The 24,535-nt window shown below is 35.2% G+C and overlaps 1 protein-coding gene across 5 annotated transcripts in view; it reads right to left on the reverse strand.

The window, feature by feature from the left end:
* Window positions 1-2,329: 2,329 nt before the first annotated feature.
* KRIT1 (KRIT1 ankyrin repeat containing) overlaps window positions 2,330-24,535 on the reverse strand; it is a 39,031-nt gene continuing 16,825 nt past the window's right edge. For all 5 annotated transcript variants that reach the window (XM_061164879.1, XM_061164881.1, XM_061164880.1 and 2 more), the window contains 9 exons: window positions 20,974-21,130; window positions 20,151-20,258; window positions 18,022-18,178; window positions 16,701-16,852; window positions 10,795-10,961; window positions 10,005-10,092; window positions 9,345-9,551; window positions 3,144-3,260; window positions 2,330-2,824 (listed from right to left, as the gene is read on the reverse strand). In XM_061164879.1, coding sequence (XP_061020862.1) covers window positions 2,756-2,824; window positions 3,144-3,260; window positions 9,345-9,551; window positions 10,005-10,092; window positions 10,795-10,961; window positions 16,701-16,852; window positions 18,022-18,178; window positions 20,151-20,258; window positions 20,974-21,130 — 1,222 coding nt within the window. In that variant the 3' untranslated portion in view covers window positions 2,330-2,755. The remainder of the gene's footprint in view (window positions 2,825-3,143; window positions 3,261-9,344; window positions 9,552-10,004; window positions 10,093-10,794; window positions 10,962-16,700; window positions 16,853-18,021; window positions 18,179-20,150; window positions 20,259-20,973; window positions 21,131-24,535) is intronic.

Here is a 24,535-nt window from a genome sequence, read left to right on the forward strand (position 1 = left end):
AACAGTTTGAATTCACTTCTTAGCTAAAAATTAGAAAATTGTAATTCCTCTCATCAATTCTCCAAGACCATCCTTGAGGTCAAAACATCTCACTTCATCTCCTCTCCCCTCAGCTGTCTTCAGAGCATTCACTCCTGCTTATTCCTTGGACACCAGCTCAAGCAGCGCTGGCACGAGGAATCCTCTCTTGATCTATTATCAAGTTTCCCTCTTTTTGCTTAAATAGTAATTTTAACTTTTATATCACAGTTTATATGAGTACTTTGCCTCTCTCATTAAACTTCGATCTCTGAAGGCAGAGACTTTTTCTTACCACTGGCTCCCTGGAATATAAAAGGCACTCAAATTTATTGAAAGGATGATGAAAAGGAAAATAGTATCTTTCACCCTTAGTGCTCATATACTCCTAAGCACTCATTAAAAGCTGTCTGCATTTCCCCTTTATTTCTGGTTTGTTGTGGTCTGACAATAATGCATTTTTTCCCTACTAATTTTGAAATTGACTTCTTAATGCTGTATATTTTTAAGCTTTTAATAGCCATGCTACTCTAATAGTTTCCTCTTCCTTTTTCCCAGAGCTGCCATACCGTTCAACTCCAGGAGGGTATGTGGTATTAAGTAGAGGAGGGAGTTATTTGATGCAGCAGAGATGTATCCTCACCTCCCTCTATGAAAGAAAAAGCATTCAGCTATCTCCTACAGTTAGTTAGAACAGCAGTTCTAAACCCTAAGCTGTATATCAAAATCACCTGGGATACTTTAAAACAGAAATGCTTGAGCCCTACCTAAAATTATTGAGTCATAAAGTGGTAAATGTCACACTATGTCACACTCCCCATGTGACATTACTGAAGAGCCAGGGTTGGGAAACAATGGGCTGGAAGCACAGAATGAGTGTGGGAGAAACGGATAGATATTAACCTGGATAGGCGGGTTAGCATATTCAGTACTAAGAAACTGGAATTTAACATTACATGCAGTGAGGAGGGTTTTCAGAGGGTAATGAAATAATTGGATCTATGAGAGAGGTGTGGAGAAACAGATGGGCAGAATGTAGACTCTAAGTTGGGAAGCCAGGGGAAGATGCTACAATGAGCCCAGGAACAGATGGCAAGGACTTGAACTATGGTGGCTGCTGTGCAAACACAGGCAGGGAATAGGAAAGGACTCACAGGACATGTGACAGAACTTGGTAAGAGGAATGTGTAGATGATTAAAGGCAGAAAAGCTATAGAACACTCCCACATTTCCAGGGTGAGCAGCCACATGCAGTTTGATGCCGTTAACCAGACAACACAAGCATAAGGAGAGAATGGGGCAGGAGAGGGAGCAGACTGCTTCCAGCTGTGATGAAACAGATGTTCCTTGTGCAAACCACTGAGGTGGAGCGGGAATGGCAAGAAATTAAGATCAAGAACTCAGATTAAGGCTGAGGCTGGAGTTTTAGGTCTGGGAGTCAACAGAGTATTTGGTAATAACTGAGGCTACTGAAATGGATGAAACTGACAGAGCACTGTCTATGCAGTCAAAAATGCTTAGCACTTAGTCAAAGACAAATCAGGGCTTCTCTTTGCATTTACTTAACTACCTAATCTTAATAAAGCTCAGCAGACCACCATTAACAACATGCAGAAGTCAATGTGAAGAGTAGATGATGATATAAAAAAATTATCTGCAATGTGTAGGCTAATTTTAAATATGACTGTTGAATCTCTGGACTGCCTCTGAATTGAATACAACAATTCTTGGAATTGGAAAGACTAATTTCAAAGCTTGGAAAGCTTAGAAAGCCTAATTTCAATATTAAATAGCAGATTAATCAAGTTAGCTACTCACATGACATCAGTGCTCCCCTAAAGAAAACCACCAGATATTTGGTGATCTACTTCCTACAACGTAAAGGCAATATTACACCATTGTGCCAACTCATAAAAATACAGCATGTTCTTAATAAATGAAACAACTAATGCCAGAGACTGTCCCTTAGTCTAAGTGTCCATATGTGTATGTGTTTGTGTGCCAGGAAGACTGTATAATTTACTTAACTTTAATAATACAAATTCATTTCTGGGTATGGAATTACATCAACAGAAAACAAACTAAAACTTAAGGAAAAATTCACAGGCCCTGCTATTTTGAAGACAGTAAACTTGTCTAGAATGAGTCCCTGAAACCCTTGTTTTTAAGAGGTACTCAGATAATTACAACACAGGGGTTTCAAGAACTATAACACTTTGAGATATGTTAGCTTATTTTAACTAAGTATCTTAAAAACATGTTGAAAAATGTTCTAAGATTACAAAAACACATTTTAAGTAATAGTGCTATATATGCTTTAAGTAGAAAACATATTTTCTTTATTCAAATTATGTTGACTTTCTATATATTTTGAAATGACACACACATAAAGATATAGCAAAGCTATATTTTTAATTTCATCATAGTCCCCTCTAAATTCTTTATCATTTACCAAAAATAACTTTTTTTAAAGCTTACTGTTTTGTCTAATGTTATACAGACTATCAATCTACACATTTTTGTGTGTTTCTCTTAAAAATTAACTTAACAAGGATATTATATAAAACTAATTGGTATATTACACACCAAACATGAGTACAGATTCTGTACAATGTAATAGTATATATATATATTACAAGAGACTAAATGCCTTGTTAAAAGTAATAGTTTACGAAATCTTTCATGGAAAAAATCTACATCACAAAATGTGGCGGCTTGAGTATCAGCTGGTTTCCTCTCACGAATTTCTTTCCATGGGCATTAACTGTCCATTTAGCTTCATTAGTAGTTTTACCACAAGGCCAGCCTAAAAAGTAAAATATATGTCACCAATAAATGTGAAGCATATAAGAATGTGTAAACGACATACATGCAGTAGGCAGACTGTTCTATATTTGAGAAGGAATTTTTCATTGTTGTAAGGCTGCAATAAATTATTCAGCTAAGTTTCTTGCTTTGCTTAGGAAAGACCTGCCTTTTTACCTTGGTCTTAAATAATGTTAATTTCACGTTAAGAGGTTTTACTTGAAGTAAAATGGACTGTCATTTTTTAAGAAAGAAATAATTTTACTAATACAGTAGAGTTTATTACTATCATATAAATCAAGAACTGATTAGTTACTTACCTGTTTTGTATGTACTATAAAGCTCATTTTATTTTCCATACTATGGATCTGAAAACATGAATCTGCATCTCCCAACTGCCACATGAAGCAACCATACTTAAGACTGATGAGTAAAGCCTGCAACATAATTGCAAGTCATTAATATTGAAATATTTATTAAAAACAACACCTTTCTTCTCTTACTATCTACACTTATCTAGCCAGGTCTAAACAGAATGGTTTTGAAAGTTAGAATAAAACTTGTTCAAAGTGCACTTGGTAACCTGACATAGCCTGCAGCAAAGAGCCACGGCAGACTTCTTGAGCAATGACACTCTTTTTATCAGAATGACAAAATTTTTTGAAGATGCCCATTCTGTGCTATGTATGTTTATTTATGCACACACACACATACACACATTCAGCCATGAGAAATAAGGAAATCTTCTCATTTGCAACAACATGGAAGGAACGTGAGGGCCTTAAGCTAAAGACAGACAAATACCACAGGATGATACCACTTACATGTGGAATCTAAAAAAGCCAAACTCATTGAAACAAAGAGCAGAAAGGTGGTTTTATCGGTGACTGGCAGGTGGGGGGAATTGAGATGTTGGTCAAAGTAGTACAAACTTTCAGTTAAAAGATGAATTAAGTTATGGGAATCTAATGTGGGGCATGGTGCTTATAGTTAGCAATACTGTACTCTATGTTTGAAAGTTGCTAAGAGAGTAGATCTTAAATGTTTTCACCAGAAAACATAAGTTATAATTATGTGATGTGATAGAGATAATGCTATAGTGGTAGCCATTTTGAAATAGGTAAGTGTAACAAATCAACACACTGTACATTTTAAACTTACCCAATGATAGGAAAACAAAGATGCCCATTCTATCAGTAGTTTTCAAGAAAATTAAGTGTACTGAAAGTTTTTACTTTCTGCAGGTTAAAAACAATTCCTTTTATTATATTCAGTACCTTTTGAATATTCATACAGTACTTTCAGATCTGAAATTTATTTAATGTGGTAAAATTGGTGACTTAGGCAATTTCATATCACTGAAAATAAGTACACTGCTATATTTATAATAAGTGAAAGAAAGTGAAAGTCACAGCTGTGTCTGACTCTGAGACCCCATGGACTATATATAGTCCATGGAATCCTCCAGGCCAGAATACTGGAGTGGGTAGCCTTTCCCTTCTCCAGGGGATCTTCCCAACCCAGGGATCAAACCCAGGTCTCCTGCATTGTAGGCAGATTCTTTACCACCTGAGCCATGGGGGAAGCCCATATTTATAGTAAATATAAGCATTATTTTAAAAATTAATAATATATCCTTCATATATTCAACAGAACTATTTAAAAAACAATTACAGTACCTTGTACCTACATGTTTTAAATAATGGTATATTTAAATAGGAATCCAATATATTATTTTGATTATTTAAGAAATAATTATCTCCAGGTAATAACTTATATTTTCTTACCCTAAAAATAAATATATTCTTTTCATACATATATACAAAGAAAATATTCATGCCATCCTTTAAAATAAGTATATTGAGTACACACTGAAACCGAGTTTTAGATGCAAATGAGGATTTTTTTCAGATGAAGGTGTTTACTCTAAGCAAGTCTGTCATACTGACCACATAGACACCTTAGGGCTTGGTCAATCTAAGACAACTGACGACAAGCTGACTGTTCTCATCTTTGATGGTTTGAAAATCTTAGAGCCTTTATAGTGCCAAAAATTTACCGGTAGCTTACAAAGCACACAGGTAATAATTATGTGGAGAGAAAACATTGTTACCCTTGGTTTCAATCACCTCTGTATATACCCAATGACAGCATTTCTATTCTAGAAAAAGCAGATTCTTAATAATACTACTATCATCCTCTGCCTGTTAACTGCTATCTCACTCAATTCCTGGAACAGAATATTATTCATAGTATGAAATGTTCTATTACTGAACCATCATTTGAATACTATATAAAGCTTTTTACTCTTGCCTAAATTTGGAATGCTACCAAAAGTCAAACATAATACACAGTTTAGAGAAAAGGCTCAGTGTTATGCCCATGGCATCACCAGCCAGTTCAATGAAGAAGAATTTGCAGATATTGATATAAAATGCTCTAAAATAGCAGAGGAAAAATTTCTCGAAATGACAAGGGGAATTTCTCTTTCATTTCCTTTAACAAACAGTACAGTAGGAATAAAAAAAGTAGTTACAAGCTAATAAGAAACAGCTTATTTTGTATGAATAAAATAGTCTAAATAGAAAATGATAAGCAAGTGACTCAAAAACAAGCCAATATCAAAGACTTCATAAAGTCAAGTTCCAAGTGAATTACTGAAGCCAGTCCCTCTTCTACATATGTCCCTGCATAGTCTTTATCTCCATTCACAGGTGTATCTAACAATATGGTAAAATAACTGCTGCCAATAACAATGATTCTGAGTAATAATGAAATAACTACCATTTCAGAAGTTATGTGATTACATAAATAAGACTTAAATGATGAAAATAAAAATTAGGTTTACAGTGAAACTTCCTAATCTAAAACGTCTTTTTATATAAGCTTCAGTTCAGTTCAGTTCAGTCTCTCAGTCATGTCTGACTCTTGGCGACCCCATGAACCGGAGCATGCCAGGCCTCCCTGTCCATCACCAACTCCTGGAGTCCACCCAAACCCATGTCCATCAAGTTGGTGATGCCATCCAACCATCTCATCCTCTGTCGTCCCCTTCTCCTCCTGCCCTCAATCTTTCCCAGAATCGGGGTCTTTTCCAATGCGTCAGCTCTTCGCATGAGGTGGCCAAAGTATTGGAGTTTCAGCTTCAGCATCAGTCGTTCCAATGAACACCCAGGACCGATCTTCAGGATGGACTGGTTGGATCTCCTTGCAGTCCAAGGGACTCTCAAGAGTCTTCTCCAACACCACAGTTCAAAAGCATCAATTCTTCAGTGCTCAGCTTTCTTTATAGTCCAACTCTCACATCCATACATGACCACTGGAAAAACCATAGCCTTGACTAGCTAGACATATGTTGGCAAAGTAATGTCTCTGCTTTTTAATATGCTGTCTAGGTTGGTCATAACTTTCCCTCCGAGGAGTAAGCATCTTTTAATTTCATGGCTGCAATCACCATCTGCAGTGATTTTGGAGTCCAGAAAAATAAAATCACCCACTGTTTCCATTGTTTCCCCATCTATTTGCCATGAAGTGATGGGACCAGATGCCATGATCTTAGTTTTCTGAATGTTGAGCCAACTTTTCACTCTCCTCTTTCACTTTCATCAAGAGGCTTTTTAGTTCTTCTTCACTTTCTGCCATAAGGATGGTGTTATCTGCACATCTGAGGTTACTGATATTTCTCCCGGCAATCTTGATTCCAGCTTGTGCTTCCTCCAGCAAAGCGTTTCTCATGATGTGCTCTGCATATAAGTTAAATAAGCAGGGTGACAATATACAGCCTTGACATACTCCTTTTCCTATTTGGAACCAGTCTGTTGTTCCATGTCCAGTTCTAACTTGCTTTCTGAGCTGCATACAGATTTCTCAGGAGGTAGGTCAGGTGGTCTGGTATTCCCATCTCTTTCAGAATTTTCCACAGTCTATCCACATAGTCAAAGGCTTTGGCATAGTCAATAAAGCAGAAATAGATGTTTTTCTGGAACTCTCTTGCTTTTTCGATGATCCAGTGGATGCTGGCAATTTGATCTCTGGTTCCTCCGCCTTTTCTAAAACCAGCTTGAACATCTGGAAGTTCACAGTTCACGTATTGCTGAAGCCTGGCTTGGAGAATTTTAAGCATTACTTTACTAGTGTGTGAGATGAGTGCAATTGTGTGGTAGTTTAAGCATTCTTTGGGATTGCCTTTCCTTGGGATTGGAATGAAAACTGACCTTTTCCAGTCCTGTGGCCCCTGCTGAGTTTTCCAAATTTGCTGGCATATTGAGTGCAGCACTTTCATCACATCATCTTTCAGGATTTGAAATAGCTCAACTGGAATTCCATCACCTCCACTAGCTTTGTTCATAGTGATTCTTCCTAAGTCCCACTTGACTTCACATTCCAGGCTGTCTGGCTCTAGGTGAGTATGAGTGATCATACTGTCATGATTATCTGGGTCGTGAAGATCTTTTTTGTACAGTTCTTCTGTGTATTCTTGTCACCTCTTCTTAATATCTTCTGCTTCTGTTAGGTTCACACCATTTCTGTCCTTTATTGAGCCCATCTTTGCAGGACATGTTCCCTTGGTATCTCTAATTTTCTTGAAGAGATCTCTAGTCTTTCCTATTCTATTGTTTTCCTCTATTTGTTTGCACTGATCACTGAGGAAGTCTTTCGTATCTCTTGCTATTCTTTGGAGCTCTGCATTCAAATGGGTATATCTTTCCTTTTTCCCTTTGCTTTTCGCTTCCCTTCTTTTCACAGCTATTTGTAAGGCCTCCTCAGAGAGCCATTTTGCTTTTTTGCATTTCTTTTTCTTGGGGATGGTCTTGATTCCTGTCTTCTGTACAATGTCACGAACCTCTGTCCATAGTTCATCAGGCTTACATAAGGCTTACATAAGCCTAGTTATTACTTAAATTGAGTCTGAGAATAGTCTATTCATCAATCTGAATAAACAAAACAGACTTTCATTTGCTTCCTATTACTAACTAGAAAGCTGTTTATCCTGTGAAATGTATTAAATATGCTAAAAATAAGTGATAAGTCCATATTTATATCATCATGACTTTGGTTAGAAAAAGGAGCACAACATCCCAATAAGCCTCTGACTGAAAAGCTCTGAAGCAGGGGCGGCCAGATCAAGATGGTGGAATAGAAAAGCTGTGAAGTGTTCTAACAGGTATTCACAGTCCTATCCACACTTCATCCTGCCCCCAAAAATGTTCTTGTAACTAATTCAAACTTTCAAAATGAACCACTTGTTTCAGATATTTTACTTCCTTTTTAAATTTGAATCTTTTTCATTTATATCTAATTAATTTTTAAATATATAATACAATCACAGTTAAATTTTTTTTTTAAGTTGCAAAATGCTATACAGTGAAATGTCTCCCTTCTCCAAAGGCATAAGAAATTTTTCTGCATACAAAAGCACCACAACACATATTTCTGTAAATGTAGTTTTCACTTGCCCACATGTTTTGAGGCATAATGGACATATGACGTTATATTAGTTTCAGGTATACAGCATGATTCAGGATTTGTATACACTACAAGTGCTGTCAACATTCATCACCATACACCGTTAACACTTTTTTTTGTTGTGATGAGGAATTTTAAGATCTATTCTCTCAGCAACTTTCAAATATGCAATACAGCATTATTGACCATGCTCTATACTACATCCCGTGACTTAGTCTCCATCTTTTGACCCCCTTACCCCTTTTGCCCATCTCCCAGCTCCCTGCTTTTGGCAACCACCAATCTGTTCTAATTTCTATGAGCCTGTTTGTTTGTTTGTTTTTTTAAGATCCCACCACACACAAGTGAGATCATAGGGCATTTATCTTTGTCTGACTTACTTCACTTAGCACAATGCCCTCAAAGTCCATCCCTATTGTTGCAAATGGCAAGACTTCATTCTTTCTAATGGCCAAATAATAATATTCCATTGTGTTTGTGTATAACCTTTATATTCATGCCTACATACACAGGGATGACTCCATGACTACTGGGGCTTGCCTTTGTAAATACCTATCCTGTGCAAAAAGCTGCTCCATACGTAGGAATTCCCCAACAATTCTGTAAGAACATATAACACACACACACACACATTTTCTCTAGCCATCTCTCCACTGATGACACTTAAGGTGTTTATGTTGGCCACTGTAAGTAATGTTTCAATGAAAAGCGATGTGCGTATATCTTTCTGTGTTAGTGTTTTTGTTTTCTTCCATTAACTACCCGTTTCCACCCATTTTTACATGAATGATAGCATATTACATATGGTTCAGCACCAAATATATCTAGAGATCATTCTACACAAAAATATTCTTCATTCTTTTGTATGGCTGCAAGGTATTTCAATGTAGAAATGTACTACAATTAATATTAACTCCCTATTGGTAATCATTTTATTTTCAACCCTCATCCTCTGCTATTATAAATGAAATTGTTCATGTAGCCTAGTACTGTTATTTTAGATATTATATATATAGTGTGACTGGTCAAAAACAGTTGAAAAGATAAAAATCTACCTTAGTTTCCATGTTGAGGAGATGAAGTCCTTTTATATTCACACCTACATACACAGGAATGACTTTATGATTACTGGGGCTTGCCTTTGTAAATATCTGTCCTGTGAAAAAAGCTGCACCATATGTAGGAATTTCCCAACAATTCTGTAAGAACATGCGCTGTAGGTGATGCATTTCTTTACTGACACCTTCACTTGTACTAAGATTCTAAAAACAAAGTAAAATAAGGAGATGTGAAAGGAGAATATGCCTTTAACAGTCCAGACAGGTCAACTAAACAGTTTCTAAAATCAAGGCTAACCCAAAGAATAACATGTGTGATATTATCCCAAGGGCACTTTTCTTCTGAGATCTTCTATTAAATAAGACAAGGTCTAAAAACAATGCTTATTTATTATATTTTAAGTGCATGGATAAAGATAGTGTATTATTTCTTATTTTTAAAAATCTCTAGCACTTGCCACAGTACCAGCATTCAGAAGGTATTCAGTAAAAAAAATTGTTAAAAATAAAGTATCTTGCTACTTTTTCTTTCAGATATGTGAATTATAACTTTTTTATTTCAGGAATATAAATTTAATGTACCCATGTTTAAAGCATTAAGAATACTAACAAAATTTCAACTAGGTTATGTCTTTTTATTTCTATTTAACAGCTTACCTTGTATTCATGAAGTATTCGGTTTGTCCAGTGAGGTGCCTTACTTTTCAATTTGGTAATAGGTACAATAGATTTGAGATTTTCTTCACTGTAAGCAAATATCCCAACATTTTAAAAATAAATTATCTTTAGTAGCTAAAGTAATGTAATCATCTAGATACAAATGGCTTTAAATGATTTTTGAGCTGAAAAATACTATACTTAAAATATCAGAGAACTCAACATTTTAAGCAAGAAGTCGTGATCTCAACATTGCTCAGTCTAGAGAAATGTTTCTTCTTTCAGTAAGCACAAAATATTTTTGAATGCTGAAAACTACAATAAACAAACTTTATTTATTTATTTTTTTTAGAGTGAAAACAAAATTAATTTTATCACATATGTAATAGAACAATAAACAAACTTTAGATGTGCTAAAACTTCAGTGTTTTCTCACAACATGAAACATGAACTAGTTTTTGAGTGGGATTCTGAAATGTGTCTACCTTATAACTTTTGTTGTTGTTGTTGTTACTACTTATCTAAGTAAGGTTTTAGTGAACTTATTTAAACATACAGTAAAGAAAGACAAGTATAAGGCACCTCACACTATATTCAAATATAAGAAAAATAACCTTGGAGAGAATATAACTTAAAAGAATGCATTACTATAGGTTTTCTTCTCATTCCATGCCTTATATTATTTAATTCCAAATTAGTGTCTATAGTTCTTAATAACATATTTCTAAACTTTCTTGGTAAACTCAATCTTGGGCATAGCACAAGACCATGAATTATATTAAATACTTACTTTAGGAAACCTTGCTTGTGTTTCTTACTCTCGTAATTTCCATAAACTATCTGCAACAGTAGACTTGCCAACGTTATCAGTTTAGCATCAGGAGCTGTATAAAAGCCCTTCAATAAATTGTATCTGGCTTCATCAAAGAGAATAAGAATAGCTAGTGGGTCTTCAATCTTAAAGGAGAAAATATAGTATGGTTATTAGGCCACAATTTCCTGTTATAAATGTACAACTTGTCACTAACATGAAAAAGCAAAAGCTACGTAACTGCATATAAATACGCTATTTTTGCTTTGGAGCAGAGGTGGACAATTCTTTTCTATTAAAGACCAGACAGTATGATTTTAAGCTTTGTGAGTCATAAAGTCTCTAACAGAGTGACTCAGCTCTTCTGGTTTAGCACAAAAGCAGCTGTAGACAATACATCTACAAATGTCAGAGTTCTACTAAAACTTTTGATACTGATTCTGAAATTTGAGTTTCATGACATGTTCACATGACAGGAAATATTAACTTCTGAATTTTTCAACCATTAATAGCTTACAGGATATACAAAAATAGGCAACAGTTCAGATATGGCAGTAGGCCAGTTTGCTAACCTCTGATTCAAGTCCAGTAAAATTATCATCAGTTTATGGGAGCGTGAGTAATTTCTAGTACAATTTTACTTAAATTCTTTATATTCCTCAAACATCCTTTTATAATTTATGCTTCACACAACATAGTAGTGAACCACAAAGAAGATGAAAGGAAGTACTGTCAGTTCCCAGAAGGAAACATGAAGTCTGAAAAGAGCTTAACAGTTTCTATTTGATAAATAACATGAAAGGAGAGCATACTTTTTTTTAAGTTTTAAAAACTAAAGTTTCCCTTTATCTGATAAGATTAAAAAAAGACTGAAAAATGCTACCCTACAGAATACATATCTACCTGGAATAATATGATCACCAATTACAGAGATTCTAAATAAATACTTGAGAATTTCCATATATGATTCAAAATGACCCAAATTCCTTACAGTAAAAGGTTTTGTTGTCTGCTAACTAAAATAACACTCTACAAAATATTTAAAAAATTGAAACAATTTCATGGAGGAAAAAAGATAAGGGGATTGCTCTTGACTAAAAGAAGCAAAGAGGTAACAAATACAAAGCATGAAGGCTGAATAGCTTCTTCAGTTGAGCGTTTTAAGAGACTGAGAAACTGGGGGGAAATCTGAATATGGGTCTGGTATTAGATATTATTGTGGAAATATTAATTTTATTAGGTTGATAGTGGTACTGTAGTATGTATAGTACCTCCTTGTTCTTTGAAGATGATGTTAAAATATTTAAGGATGAAAGGCCATGATGCTTGCAACTCAATTTTAAATGGTTTACAAAGAAAAGAGAGGAAAGGTGAAGCAAATATAGTAAAATGTTAACAATTAGTGAATTTAATGAATGGTATATGGTATGAATTTTATTACTTTTTCAACTTTCCTATGGGTTTTTAATTTCTGAAACTAAAAAGTGAAAAGAAAAAGTTGGGAAAAAGTGAAAGAAAACATTTTTCTAGTAAAAACTGACTTAGTGAATTTGAAGAATTTGAGTAGAGAATAGTTATAATTCCTAATAGTGTATTCAGGAAGTATTAGTCAACAACTGTTCTTTTTAAATGAAAGTAGGCTCTTCTTGTCCTAAAAGAATAATCCTAACCAAAAAAATGCAATTCTTCTATTTTTCAGATGGTAAAAACACGAATTTCTCAATTACACAAGGAGTGAAAGAACGTAACCACTTTATCAGATGATGATATTCTGATTCACTGTAAGTACTCCTAAACCTTGCTTCTTTTTCACTTGAACCTACTTTACCAAAGTTGTAGTATAAAGTGAAATTAATTTAATGTTCAAGTACTATCATTATTATTACTCTTTCTCTACCAGCCAACTTTGAAGATACTATTTAAGTGGAGAAGAAAGACAGGCTGAGTATGCTTAGATTACTTGCCAATTTCATAGATCTATCACATTTTGTTTAACAAAAGTTGCCACTTTACCTATGTTTTAAGTGTAGAATTTAGTGGCATTAATTACATTCATAATGCTGTGAACCATCACCATTTTCACATTTCAACATCCAAACAGAAACTGTGTAACCAGTAAGTCCTCATTCTCTTCACATCACACCTGTGGTAATCTCTAACATACTTTCTGTTTATGAATTTGCCTATTCTAGATATTTATTTGGAGAAGGCAATGGCGACCCACTCCAGTACTGTTGCCTGGAAAATCCCATGGACGGAGAAGCCGGGTAGGCTGCAGTCCATGGGGTCGCGAAGAGTTGGACACAACTGAGAGACTTCACTTTCATGCACTGGAGAAGGAAATGGCAACCCACTCCAGTGTTCTTGCCTGGAGAATTCCAGGGATGGCGGAGTCTGGTGAGCTGCTGTCTATGGGGTCGCACAGAGTTGGACATGACAAGCGACTTAGCAGCAGCAGCAGATATTTATTTAATGTAAGTAAAATCAAACTCTGTTTTTCCTTTTGTGTCTGGCTTATTTCACCTAACATAATTTCAAGGTCCATCATGTTATGACATGTATCAGAACTTCATTCCTTTTTATGGATGAGTAAGAATCCATTGTATGTATATACTACACTTTCTTTATCCATTGATCTGTTGATGAACACTTAGCTTGTGTCCACCTTTCTGGTTATTATAAATATTGCTGATAAGAATGCTGGAATACAAATATTTGAGCTCTTGTTTTCTTTAGGTATGCACCTAGGAGTGGAATTGCTAGATCAAATAGTAATTCTATGTTTAGTGTTTTTAAGAACTATTCAGGGATCGGGATGGGGAATACGTGTAAATCTATGGCTGATTCATATCAATGTATGACAAAACCCACTGAAATGTTGTGAAGTAATTAGCCTCCAACTAATAAATAAATAAAATAAAAGAACTATTCAACTGTTTTCCACAGAGGCCACACCATTTTATACTACTATCTACAGTATACAAAGGTTCTATTTTCTCTATTTCCTCAACCCTCAATATCTTCCTTTATAAATTTTTATTATTACAGCCATCCTAGTAGGTGTGGATTCTTATTGTGTTTTGATTTGCATTTCCTTAACGCCTAATGATCTTGAACAACATCTCATGTGCTTGTTAGCCACCTGTGTATCTTTACTGGAGAAATGTTAAGTCCTTTACCCAATTTAATTGAGTTGTCTTTTTGTTGCTGAGTTGCAGGAGTTCCTTTTATACTCTGAATAGTAAACACTAAACATTCAGAAAACTAAGATCATGGCATCCAGTCCCATCATTTCATGGCAGATAGTTGGCGAAACAATGGAAACAGTGAGAGACTTTTTATTTTTTTGGGTTCCAAAATCACTGCAGATGGTGACTGCAGCCATGAAATTAAGACACTTGTTCCTTGGAAGAAAAGCTATGACCAACCTAGACAGCATATTAAAAAGCAGATATTACTTTACCAACAGAGGTCCACCTAGCCAAAGCTGTGGTTTTTCCAGCGGTCATGTATGGATATGAGAGTTGGGACTACAAAGAAAGCTGAGTGCCAAAGAATGGATGCTTTTGAACTATGGTGTAGAAGACTCTTGAGAGTCCTTTGGACTGCAAGGAGATCCAACCAGTCCATCCTAAAGGAAATCAGTCCTGTATATTCACTGGAAGGACTGATGTTGAAGCTGAAACTCCAGTACTTTGGCCACCCTGATGCTGGGAAAGATTGAAGGTGGGAGAAGGGGATGACAGAGGATGAGATGGTTGGATGGCATCACTGACACTATGGACATGAGTTTGAGTAAACTCTGAGAGTTAGTCATGGACAGGGAAGCCTGGTGTGCTGCAGTCCATGGGGTTGCAGAGTTGGACATGACTGAGTGACTGAACTGAACTAAACTGAAACACTTATCATATATATGATTTGCAAGTATCTTCTTTTATTATATAGCTTGTCTTTTCTCTTTAATGATAATGTCCTTTGATTTACAAATGCTTTTAATTTTGATGAAGTCCAATTTATCAATTTTTTCTTTTGTTACTCATGTTTTTGGTGTCATATCTAAAGCTCCATGACCAAATCTAAAGTCATAAAGAATACACATGTATTTTGTCCTAAGAATTCTATGATTTTGGCTTTTATATTTAGGTTATTGAGACATTGAGTTAATTTTTTATGCAGTGTGAGATCAGAGTCCAATTTGATACTTTTGCATGTGAATTTCCAGTTGCCCTAGCATCATGTGTTGAAGAAACTACTCTTTCTTCATTGAATTCACTTGGCATCCTTGTCAAAAAAGTAGTTGGTATGGTATAAGGAGTTACTTGAGGACTCTCAATTCTATTCCATTCTCAATTCTATCCTTATACCAGTACCAAATTGTTTGGATTCCTGTAGCTTTGTACTAAGAAATTGGGAAATGTGAATCCCTTCACTTTATTCTTGTAGTTTTCAATGTATAAGTCTTGCATCTCTTTTATTAAATTTATTCCTAGGTATTTTATCCTTATACAAGTTATTGTAAAGGATTTTTAAGTTCCTTTTTTTTGAGTGTCTGTGGCTGGTTATAGAAACAACTGATTTTCAGGTGTTGAGCATGTACCCTACAACTCTGCTGAGTCCATTTATTAGCTCTAGTAGCTTTTGTGTAGATTCTTTGGAATTCCCTATATATAGGATCATGTCATTTTTGATCAACAGAGACAGTTTAACTTTTTCCTTTTCAATTCGGATGCCCTTTTCCCCCCCTTGCTTTACATTTAGGGGTGCTGCTGGGGAGAGTGTGACCAATTGCTTTGGTTAGAACTTCTTGTTCTGTGTTAAACAGCAGTGGTGAAAGCAGGCATCCTTGTCTTGTTTCTGATCTTAGGAGGAAAAGTTTTCAGTCTTTCACCGTGGAGTACGTTAACTGCGGGTTTTTTATAAATGCCATTTATTGGATTGAGGAAGCTCCCCTTCTAGTTTTCTGAGAGTTCTATCAAGAAAGGCCATTGGCTTTTGTCAAATGTCTTTTCTACCTTAGGTTGGGTAATATAAGATGGACAATATAAATAGTCAGACATAAAACATTTGCCAAGTTTGGACAAGGTCACTGAAATTTTCACGTGTTGAAATGTGCTTAACCTTATGTGTTTAGTATTTCCTTGAATAAAAGAATGAGGAAATGCATTGTATATTTTTTCTTCACCAAATTTATGAGACCTTAGAACTTTTCTTTTCCCCAGTTTTCAAAGCTATTGCTGTATTTAGACTATTACCTAGTTTAACTTGTAATATATCCCTTAGATTTTTTCCTTGTCTGGTCATCCTTCAGATGGCATTATTTCACTTCTAACATTTACAGTAATTCAAATCCAGACATACTTATTTAGGACAGACTTTTTTAATCATGTAAATTCCATTCTCATTTTTTTATATATGTATGTATGTATAGTTTATATGTGTTTATATATTTATATAGTTTATATATATACATATATATGTATATATGTATAGTTTATATATGTATAGAACTATAAATGTATAGTTCTCTGTTGAATCCAAAAGAATAGCTATATACCGATTACTGGGAATAACTTTAATGTCCCCTTTGTAAATATAATCTTCTCTATCCAGAATGTTTTTTTTAGTTCTCTCTATTCTCTTTAGGACGGAGTCTCTATTTCTTTTGTATTCTAAGACAGTGGAGATGGAAATGGAAAAACCAACCAGGGGCTTTGTAAGTGGACTGACTCAAACTCTCTATCACTTACAACAGGGATTGAGGATTGAACAGAAAAACAGCAATGAACCCTCTGTAAAGGAGCACAGTGTTTGCCTCTAGTGCTTAAAACAGGAACCCAGCAGACTCTGAACATCTAAATGACTATAGAAAAGATTTCTGGGCAAACCTTTTTCTCAACTTCCAAAGGAAGTCTCACATCTCTTCTTAGGAAAAGCTGTGGTGTTTCCCTTTGGGGATCCAAATTAGTCAATTCAGCAAGTATTTCTGGCCAGTCACGAACATGTTGCAATGGTTTATGATAAGGCTTGAGTTGAAGGCCTGAAAAACATCTTTCCCTTAATAAATGATCATGTAAAAATGAACTAATTACACCAACACATAGAAACTTTTCATTAAATTCTGTACCTAAGTATTGAACACACACAAATTAAAGGTCTAAATTTAAATCAATGTTGATTGTAATCAATATTATGCCCAATTTGAGGTTAACTGTTTTTTAAGAATGTAAGAATTATGAGAATAATTCTGGAAATGAGTTAAAATTTATCAAATGAATTTAAGATCCTTAATTCCATGGTAGCCTAATTATGATAAAATCAGTAAAAATTTGGTGTTTAAAAAATAGTTAAATCACTAGAAAACAAATCACACCCATCTTGATGAAATCCCTTATGTATCTGCAATACTTTGAGAGACCAAATCTGTAGTGACATTAGGCTGAGTTTAAATAAAAAGAGTCAGACATGATTGAGCGACTGAACTGAACTGAACTGAAATAAAAAGATCTGACAGAAAACCAATATAAAGAAAAAGAATATCTGTATTATTTTGAGAGGAGGTGAGCACTGAAAATAAAGGCAAGTTGGATGCATTTAAATAGCATTCAAATCAAATTTAAACTGCATTTAAACAGCATTCAAATCAAATTTCATTGCCAAAGAAAGAATGTTTTGGTTTTTACCACTTCCAATACCGTATGGCGCTTCCCTGGTGACTCAGTAGTAAAGAGTCCACTTGCCAGTGCGGGAGCCACAGGTTTGGTGGCCGATCTGGGCTCACCCCAGATGCTGTGGAGAAGCCAGGCCCGTGTGCCGGCCTGTGCCCAGAGCCCACACGGCACCACTGAACCCACATGCCCTAGGACCCGTGCTGCCGTGAGAGGCCCTCACACCACAGCCAGGGGGCAGGCCCCGCTTGTCACAGCTAGAAACTAGTCCACGCAGCAACGAGCAACAGCACAGCCACAAATACACACATAAGTAAAATTAGTCAAAACCCCCAACATCGTATGAATAAAAAGGGGCCAGGCGCAAGCAGAGGTTTATCTGTTTCAGTAGTTTGAACATAAACAATTTATATAAAAGAAAAGAATATTATATCATTTGAAAATTTAAAAGTCAATAATAATTGATGCTATACTTCAGTTTACCAACTCACTCTCAAAAAGGAATAATGGGGTTTATACATCAGAATAACAAGTTTCTTACTGAGGTTTTCTGAACAGATCCAAATAGTGAAATATTGCTGTGTTTCTTGAGAGAGACGCATTCCTTCCATTATCTGCTGCACTGTAGTATTATTTCCATGCTTCAGTTCAACAGAACGGTATGATCCATCCATCCTGTATATTCGAACTTTTTCATACTAGGACAAAGAACGATAATAAATTACGCAAACTGGGTAGAAATTATACATCCCAACCCCCCAAAATGCTTTAGTTTCAACTTCATCTGCTTTATTATAGATTTCTAATATGGAAAATATCAGAAAAACTACTTTAAGTGAGAATCTTCTGGCAATATTTTATTTTTTCCATTTTTGCCTTGCTGCACAGCTTGCAATCTTTGTGGCTCAATAAGGGATCAAACCTGTGCCCCCTGCACTGGAAGCTTACAGTCCTAACCACTTCTGGCAATATTTTTTAAAAATTTACTTCCATTACTTATATTTTTAAACATGTTTTCCTCTGAATATTCCATGGTCAAATAAGTTTGAGAAATGAAGGCAAATGGTTTTTAAAAAAATATTCAACTTCAGAATCTTCTGAGAGAATACTTTAAAGCTATTAACATACAATGTAAATACCAAATGGGGGATATAGACTTGATTAACTAAATCTGGTGTTAGTTAACTATCTCATGAGTTTAGTGGGCCACAAATTACAATGCAGAAATGTGTACCAGCAATAATTTGTCCCAAGAGGAATCTGTGATAAAGGATTTTGCAGATAAAAGTTATGAACAATGGACCTTGAGCCAGTTTCTTCCTTCCAGTTCAGAAAATCACAGAGAGAAATGATATTATCAATTCATTTTTATTGTTATAGGAAGTAACTGATGCCTCTACACAACTTCCAGGACAGTTCATTTTAGGTAAAAGTACCTAATTCCTTTTATCTTATACATCCAGATTTAAAGATTATATGAGAAATAAAAATTGTGTTTTTAACTATACAATTAGAAAGTAAATTGCAATGAAGTTAATATAAGGGTGCCTGTACTGCTTATTTATTTCCTTGCTTTTGTCCTGTGCTCAGGGAATAACGTTTTGACAAAACGTGTATGAATGTGTGAAATTTCCCTTTAAGACAGAGATCATGTATTTACTATTTATCACTTATCACTTTCAGCATTTCATGGTGGTAAATTTACAGAAATACTCAACAAGTACATATTATCTAGTTAATGGAAATGTCTGGAAAGGCTCGGATATATGCGTTATATCCTGTTGGTATAAAACTTTTATCCTTTATTAGTTGGTATAAATTCTTTCATCTGGTTTGCAAGTTTTCAAACAATTTTTACATAGAAAACAGTTTACTGTCACTATAACTTTGAGGCATGACAGAGTTTTTTCTAATTGTTAATTCTTCTCTATCTTAATGCCACTGCTAATTATTTTGTACGTAAGTAGATGGAAAGGCCAAGCTGAATGGGCAAAATAAAAGGCTAGGAACCCAGTCACTAATCTTAAGGAGGAAAATGAATCTGAACTAGGTAAGTAATTAAATTACTGAGTGATGTGTAATATGATTATTTACAAATATGACATATTGCTTAGAAGGCCTAGAGCCTTCCCTGGTGGCTCAGACGGTAAAGACAGCAGCGCAGGAGAACTGGATTCAATCACTGGGTTGGGAAGATGCCCTGAAGAAGGGAATGGCTACGCACTCCAGTATTCTTGTCTGGAGAATTCCATGGACAGAGGAGAGCCTGACAGGCTACCGTCCATGGGGTTGCAAAAGGTCGGACATGACTAAATGATGAACACTTTCACTTCACTTAGAAGGCCTAAGTAGAGAGAGATGCTTCAATGAAAGGTTACAATTTGTAATCAGCATATAAAGTATAGAGATTACATTGGGAATTAGATTAATTTTAAGTGATTGAAAGATTTATTTATGCAAACTTTTATTTCGATATGCAAGAATAAATGCTCAAATGTTAGAGATGATAGCAAATTTAATATCTATGATGTCTAAACATGAGGTTTTATAAAAGCAGTAGAGAAGCCATCCATACATTCATCCTTCCATTCTTACCTCAGATCATCAAATTACTTATCAACTTAAATATGATGTTTGGCTCTAACTACTATTTATGAAGTTAATTCTTACTGGTTTGTTAATGGCTTCCTTCAACAATTTTGCAGCTTCTTCCCAATTATTTTGTTTGTTTTCTTCACAAATATTTAAAGGAGATCTTCCCTGTTGGTCTGTTATGTGCTAGGAATGTGAGGGAAGAATCAAAGGTTAAAGAAAAAAGGCATTACAAATATACAAGTAAGGGAAAATATCAGTCAATCAAAATTTCATTAAAAAGACTATCGGCAAATGTTAAGTACATATTAAGCATACTTATTGCATACTATACTTCAAGTAAACATGAATAGCCAAAGATGAAAGATTCAAAGCACTAATCACTGTGGCTATTGTTTTTTAAAAATTCTGTTTACAGCAACAACAAAGGTCTTGTTAAAGCTATTATTTTTCCCTTCACAAATTTGTTAGTACAAATTCCAAAATATCTTTTTCCTTAATATATTTTTTAGAAAATACACTTTATATAAGGGCTTCCCTAATAGCTCAGTTGGTAAAGAATCTCCCTGCAATATAGGAGACACTTTATATAAAATGAAAGGACGCCAAATTTTATGTACACTTGGGCGATGCATGGTGGTAATGGTTGTAAAACAATGTAAATGTACTTAATGCCACTGATCTGTACATCTAAAAATGGTGAAAATGATAAATTTCATGTGAGGTGTATTCTATTACAATTTAAAAGCACAGTGTATACATATTACTTATTCTTCATAGCAAGTTAAATCTGTTTTCATTTCTCAGCTGACCTCTCAAGTGTACAACTGAACATTTTAAGTGCCATTACTAGTTATTTACTGTTTGGACGTTAAAAAAAAAAGCCTGGGAAATAACTTACTCTGTCAATTTCTGGATGGTTTAGGAGGATCTGTACTATTTCAGCATGTCCTCCTCCAGCAGCAAAATGAAGAGGAGAACCAAGTTGTCCATTTAAAAGGTTTGGATTGCACTTGCCTTTCTCTAACAATATGCGAGTGGCTTCAACTTTTCCATACCTACAAAAAAATAAAACACCTACAAAATTCATATGAAGTGTTTGAAAAATCCAAATTTCAGACATCTCAAAGAAATTTATGATTTTTCTATGGCAGAGAACAAGGAATAAAGACATTTATGTAAATGCTTTCAGTGCTTACAGATTTCTTATGAAGTACTCTGATTTAATTCAAATGTTTCTATTTCTGATCAACTGGGAGAAAATATAATCTCAAATACAAGATAGAGCAGAGGATAAAGAATTACAATCATAGAAAATATAATACAAAAATTATAAATTAGGGAGATAAAATTTTTAGTCAAAAATATTTTCAGGAGCAGAAAGCAACTCAGAAATTTAATAATGCTTTTCTTTAATTTACAATAGGCCCAAGACCTATTTACATGTAGCTGTTGAAGGAGGCAATGTGAAAGACACAAAGATATGTTAAGATAAATGGTGTCTGCTCTGGCAAAGGCTTCTAATGTAATCAGAGGAAAACAAACATGTGAGGTAAGTTACATCATGCTGTAAAATTTAAGTAACAGTTGAGGGTAACAATCAGAATATATATATTTGTCAAATCATAATATGATGCTTTACAAAATGTTGGAAAAGGAAGATAAGATTTCAGCCTAAGAGAGTCCTGAAAAGTATTCTGATAGAAGAACAATTTGAAAGCTGAAGAGATGCTGAAGTAAAATATTCTAGGTAGTGGGGAAAAAAAGTAAGCAAAGAGTACAAAGAATGTGCCAGACATAGTGAATTTACCATCTGGTTACAAAGACTTATAGAAGGCTGCAATCTAATGCAATGGTGGAAAGGCAATTCATTTTTTTGGAAATAAATGGGTAAAAAGGGAAAGGAAATTTGCTCTTAGACATGGTGCATTTGAGGGGCAAACAGCACATCTTTAGAACTAAACCAATTTACTGTCAACTTTCTTCCCTTTCACATATGCTCTGGCTTTTCTATACCCCAAACTTGCCACCTGTATCCTACCCTTCTCATTCATGTGACTGTTTGCTTATGTTCTTAGCTATTCTTGAGATGTCTTTTTTTCCTTCTCCTGATTTTATTTCAGGTTAAGTTCTGTTATTTCTCTGAAACAGTTTACCAGCTACCTCCTATATATTCCCACTATAATTTACCATTTTACTTTAACTTTTTTAATCTTATCATTTACTTTCATCCTTGTATATATACATTTCTGTCAGCCTGGATATTCCTTGAAAGTTTTATCTTTGCATTCTCCATACTGCCTGATGCATTAAGAAAATGGGTGACTAAACTGTTCAGCTGGCAAATGAAAACACAGACTTGATACTCAGGAGGAAGGCAAAGGCTTGAGGTATCAGAATTAGCCTGTTAAAGCTGGGGGAATGGATGAAATCTTTCTGAGAGAGAAAGATGAACATCTTAGAACAATGAAATGCATCTTGAAAAACATACTTTCAGGATAGGAAAAGATACTGACGGGGAGAATTCAAGAAGTAATAACAAAAATAATTAAAATAAAAAAACACTGTGTATGATTAAAAAGTTTTCAAGGTACTATAATTACTTACTATAATCTTCACAACAACTTATGAGGCAGGCAGAGATATTTCTAACAAACAGATGAAAAAAATGAAGCTTGTACCAGTTAAGTAACTTGCCCAAGGTCTCATGGTTAACCAGTTAAAATCCAATTTTCTGAATTTTAGTGTATCAGTTTCCATACTATTTAAAACATGCTTGGGTCACAGGATGAAGACTAGCATTTCAATAATAATAATGATAACAATTATCTTGCATTTATATTTTCCCTGGTGGCTCAGAGGGTAAAGCGCCTGCCTGCAATGCAGGAAACCCGGGTTCGATTCCTGGGCTGGGAAGATCCCCTGGAGAAGGAAATAGCAACCCACTCCAGTACCCTTGCTTGGAAAATTCCATGGACAGAGAAGCCTGGTAGGCTACAGCCCATGGGGTCGCAAAGAGTCAGACACGACTGAGCGACTTCACTTTCTTTCTTTCTACAGGTGCCCTTTCAACTGCCATTTGTTCTGCAAACAAAGGGGTGGTCACCACTATTAAATGCAGCAGAGCAGTGAAAGAGATTAAAAACTCAGCAAAGGTTAAGAAGGTTCATGAAGACTGAAAAAGAGAAAGCAGTGAGTATGGTCCCGTTATCATTGAAGTCTGGCTGTGGAAGGAAGGAAAGAAACAGGACAGTGGCCAGAAGAGGGAGCAGGTTCAAATTAAGGTTCTTTTTCAAGTAGGGATAGGATTCATGTATGTTTGAAGACAAGAGAAAAGAAAGTACAGAAAAGCAGAAAGTGCAGAGAAGTGTCTGACTCTTTGTGACCCCATGGGCTGTAGCCCACCAGAGTCCTCTGTCTGGAGTAGGTTGCCATTCCCTTCTCCAGCAGATCTTCCCAACCCAGGGACTGAACCAGGTCTCCCGCAATGCAGGCAGATTCTTTACCCGTCTGAGCCACCAGGGAAGTTCCTAGGTTTAGAATAGGGGACCAGAAGCTTGACAGGATGAATGAGACAAAGACAATACACAGCTCGCTGCAGTGAAGGCCCAAATGAAATCGGACGGAGTAATTCGTAGGGAGTCAAATCATCAGAGTTCTGAAACACTCTCTAGCAATGATGTGGAGCCTGGAAGTCCTATCAGAGAGAGAAGACACTGATTTGAGAGAGGTGAGAAAATATGAGATGTCAGTGAGACATTTACTGACTGGCTGAGAGGTTACCCATATGGGGAGAAAGCCAAATTAAATAGTTTTGGGAATGATGATTCTGCTAAAGAAAAGTTTTTAGGCACCTGTCATAAGTATGATAATTTCTAAAGCTTGGAGCAATCCTAGGGGTGATTTAATTAAGTGATCCTCAAAGACTGATCCAGGAAACCAGAAAGATCACTGAAAGTTTTTCAGCGTGTCCTCTAGGTAAAACATATTTCATAGTAATACTAAGATGTTATTTGCCCTTTTCACTATGATTTTCTCGTAAGTGTACAGTGGAGTTTTCTAGAAGCTCCCTGACATGCAAATTGCAACAAATTAAAGGCAGGATCAGACGTGAGAATCCAACTATTTTCTCCAAGGCTGGACAGTAAAACAATGCAAGAATGTAAAACAATGCTACTTTTCTTATTAACTTCTTTATTTTGGAAAATAAGATATATTTGGAAAACTCTGCTATTTATATTAACATGCTATTTTAAAATAATTAAATTCTTAAAGACATTTTTCAGTTTTAACTTCTAATAAAGTATAAAACACTAGGTATTACTTCACATAAACCAAAGCTCTTTGGGATCTTGTAATTTTGAAGAATAAAAGGAGTTTTAACACAAAAGTTTGAGAACCACTGACCTAATAAAATCCCTCAATTTAAAGATGAGAAGACAGAATAAGACGGATAAAACATC

Source organism: Dama dama, chromosome 18 (assembly GCF_033118175.1).
Source record: "Dama dama isolate Ldn47 chromosome 18, ASM3311817v1, whole genome shotgun sequence".
Lineage (NCBI taxonomy): Eukaryota > Metazoa > Chordata > Mammalia > Artiodactyla > Cervidae > Dama > Dama dama.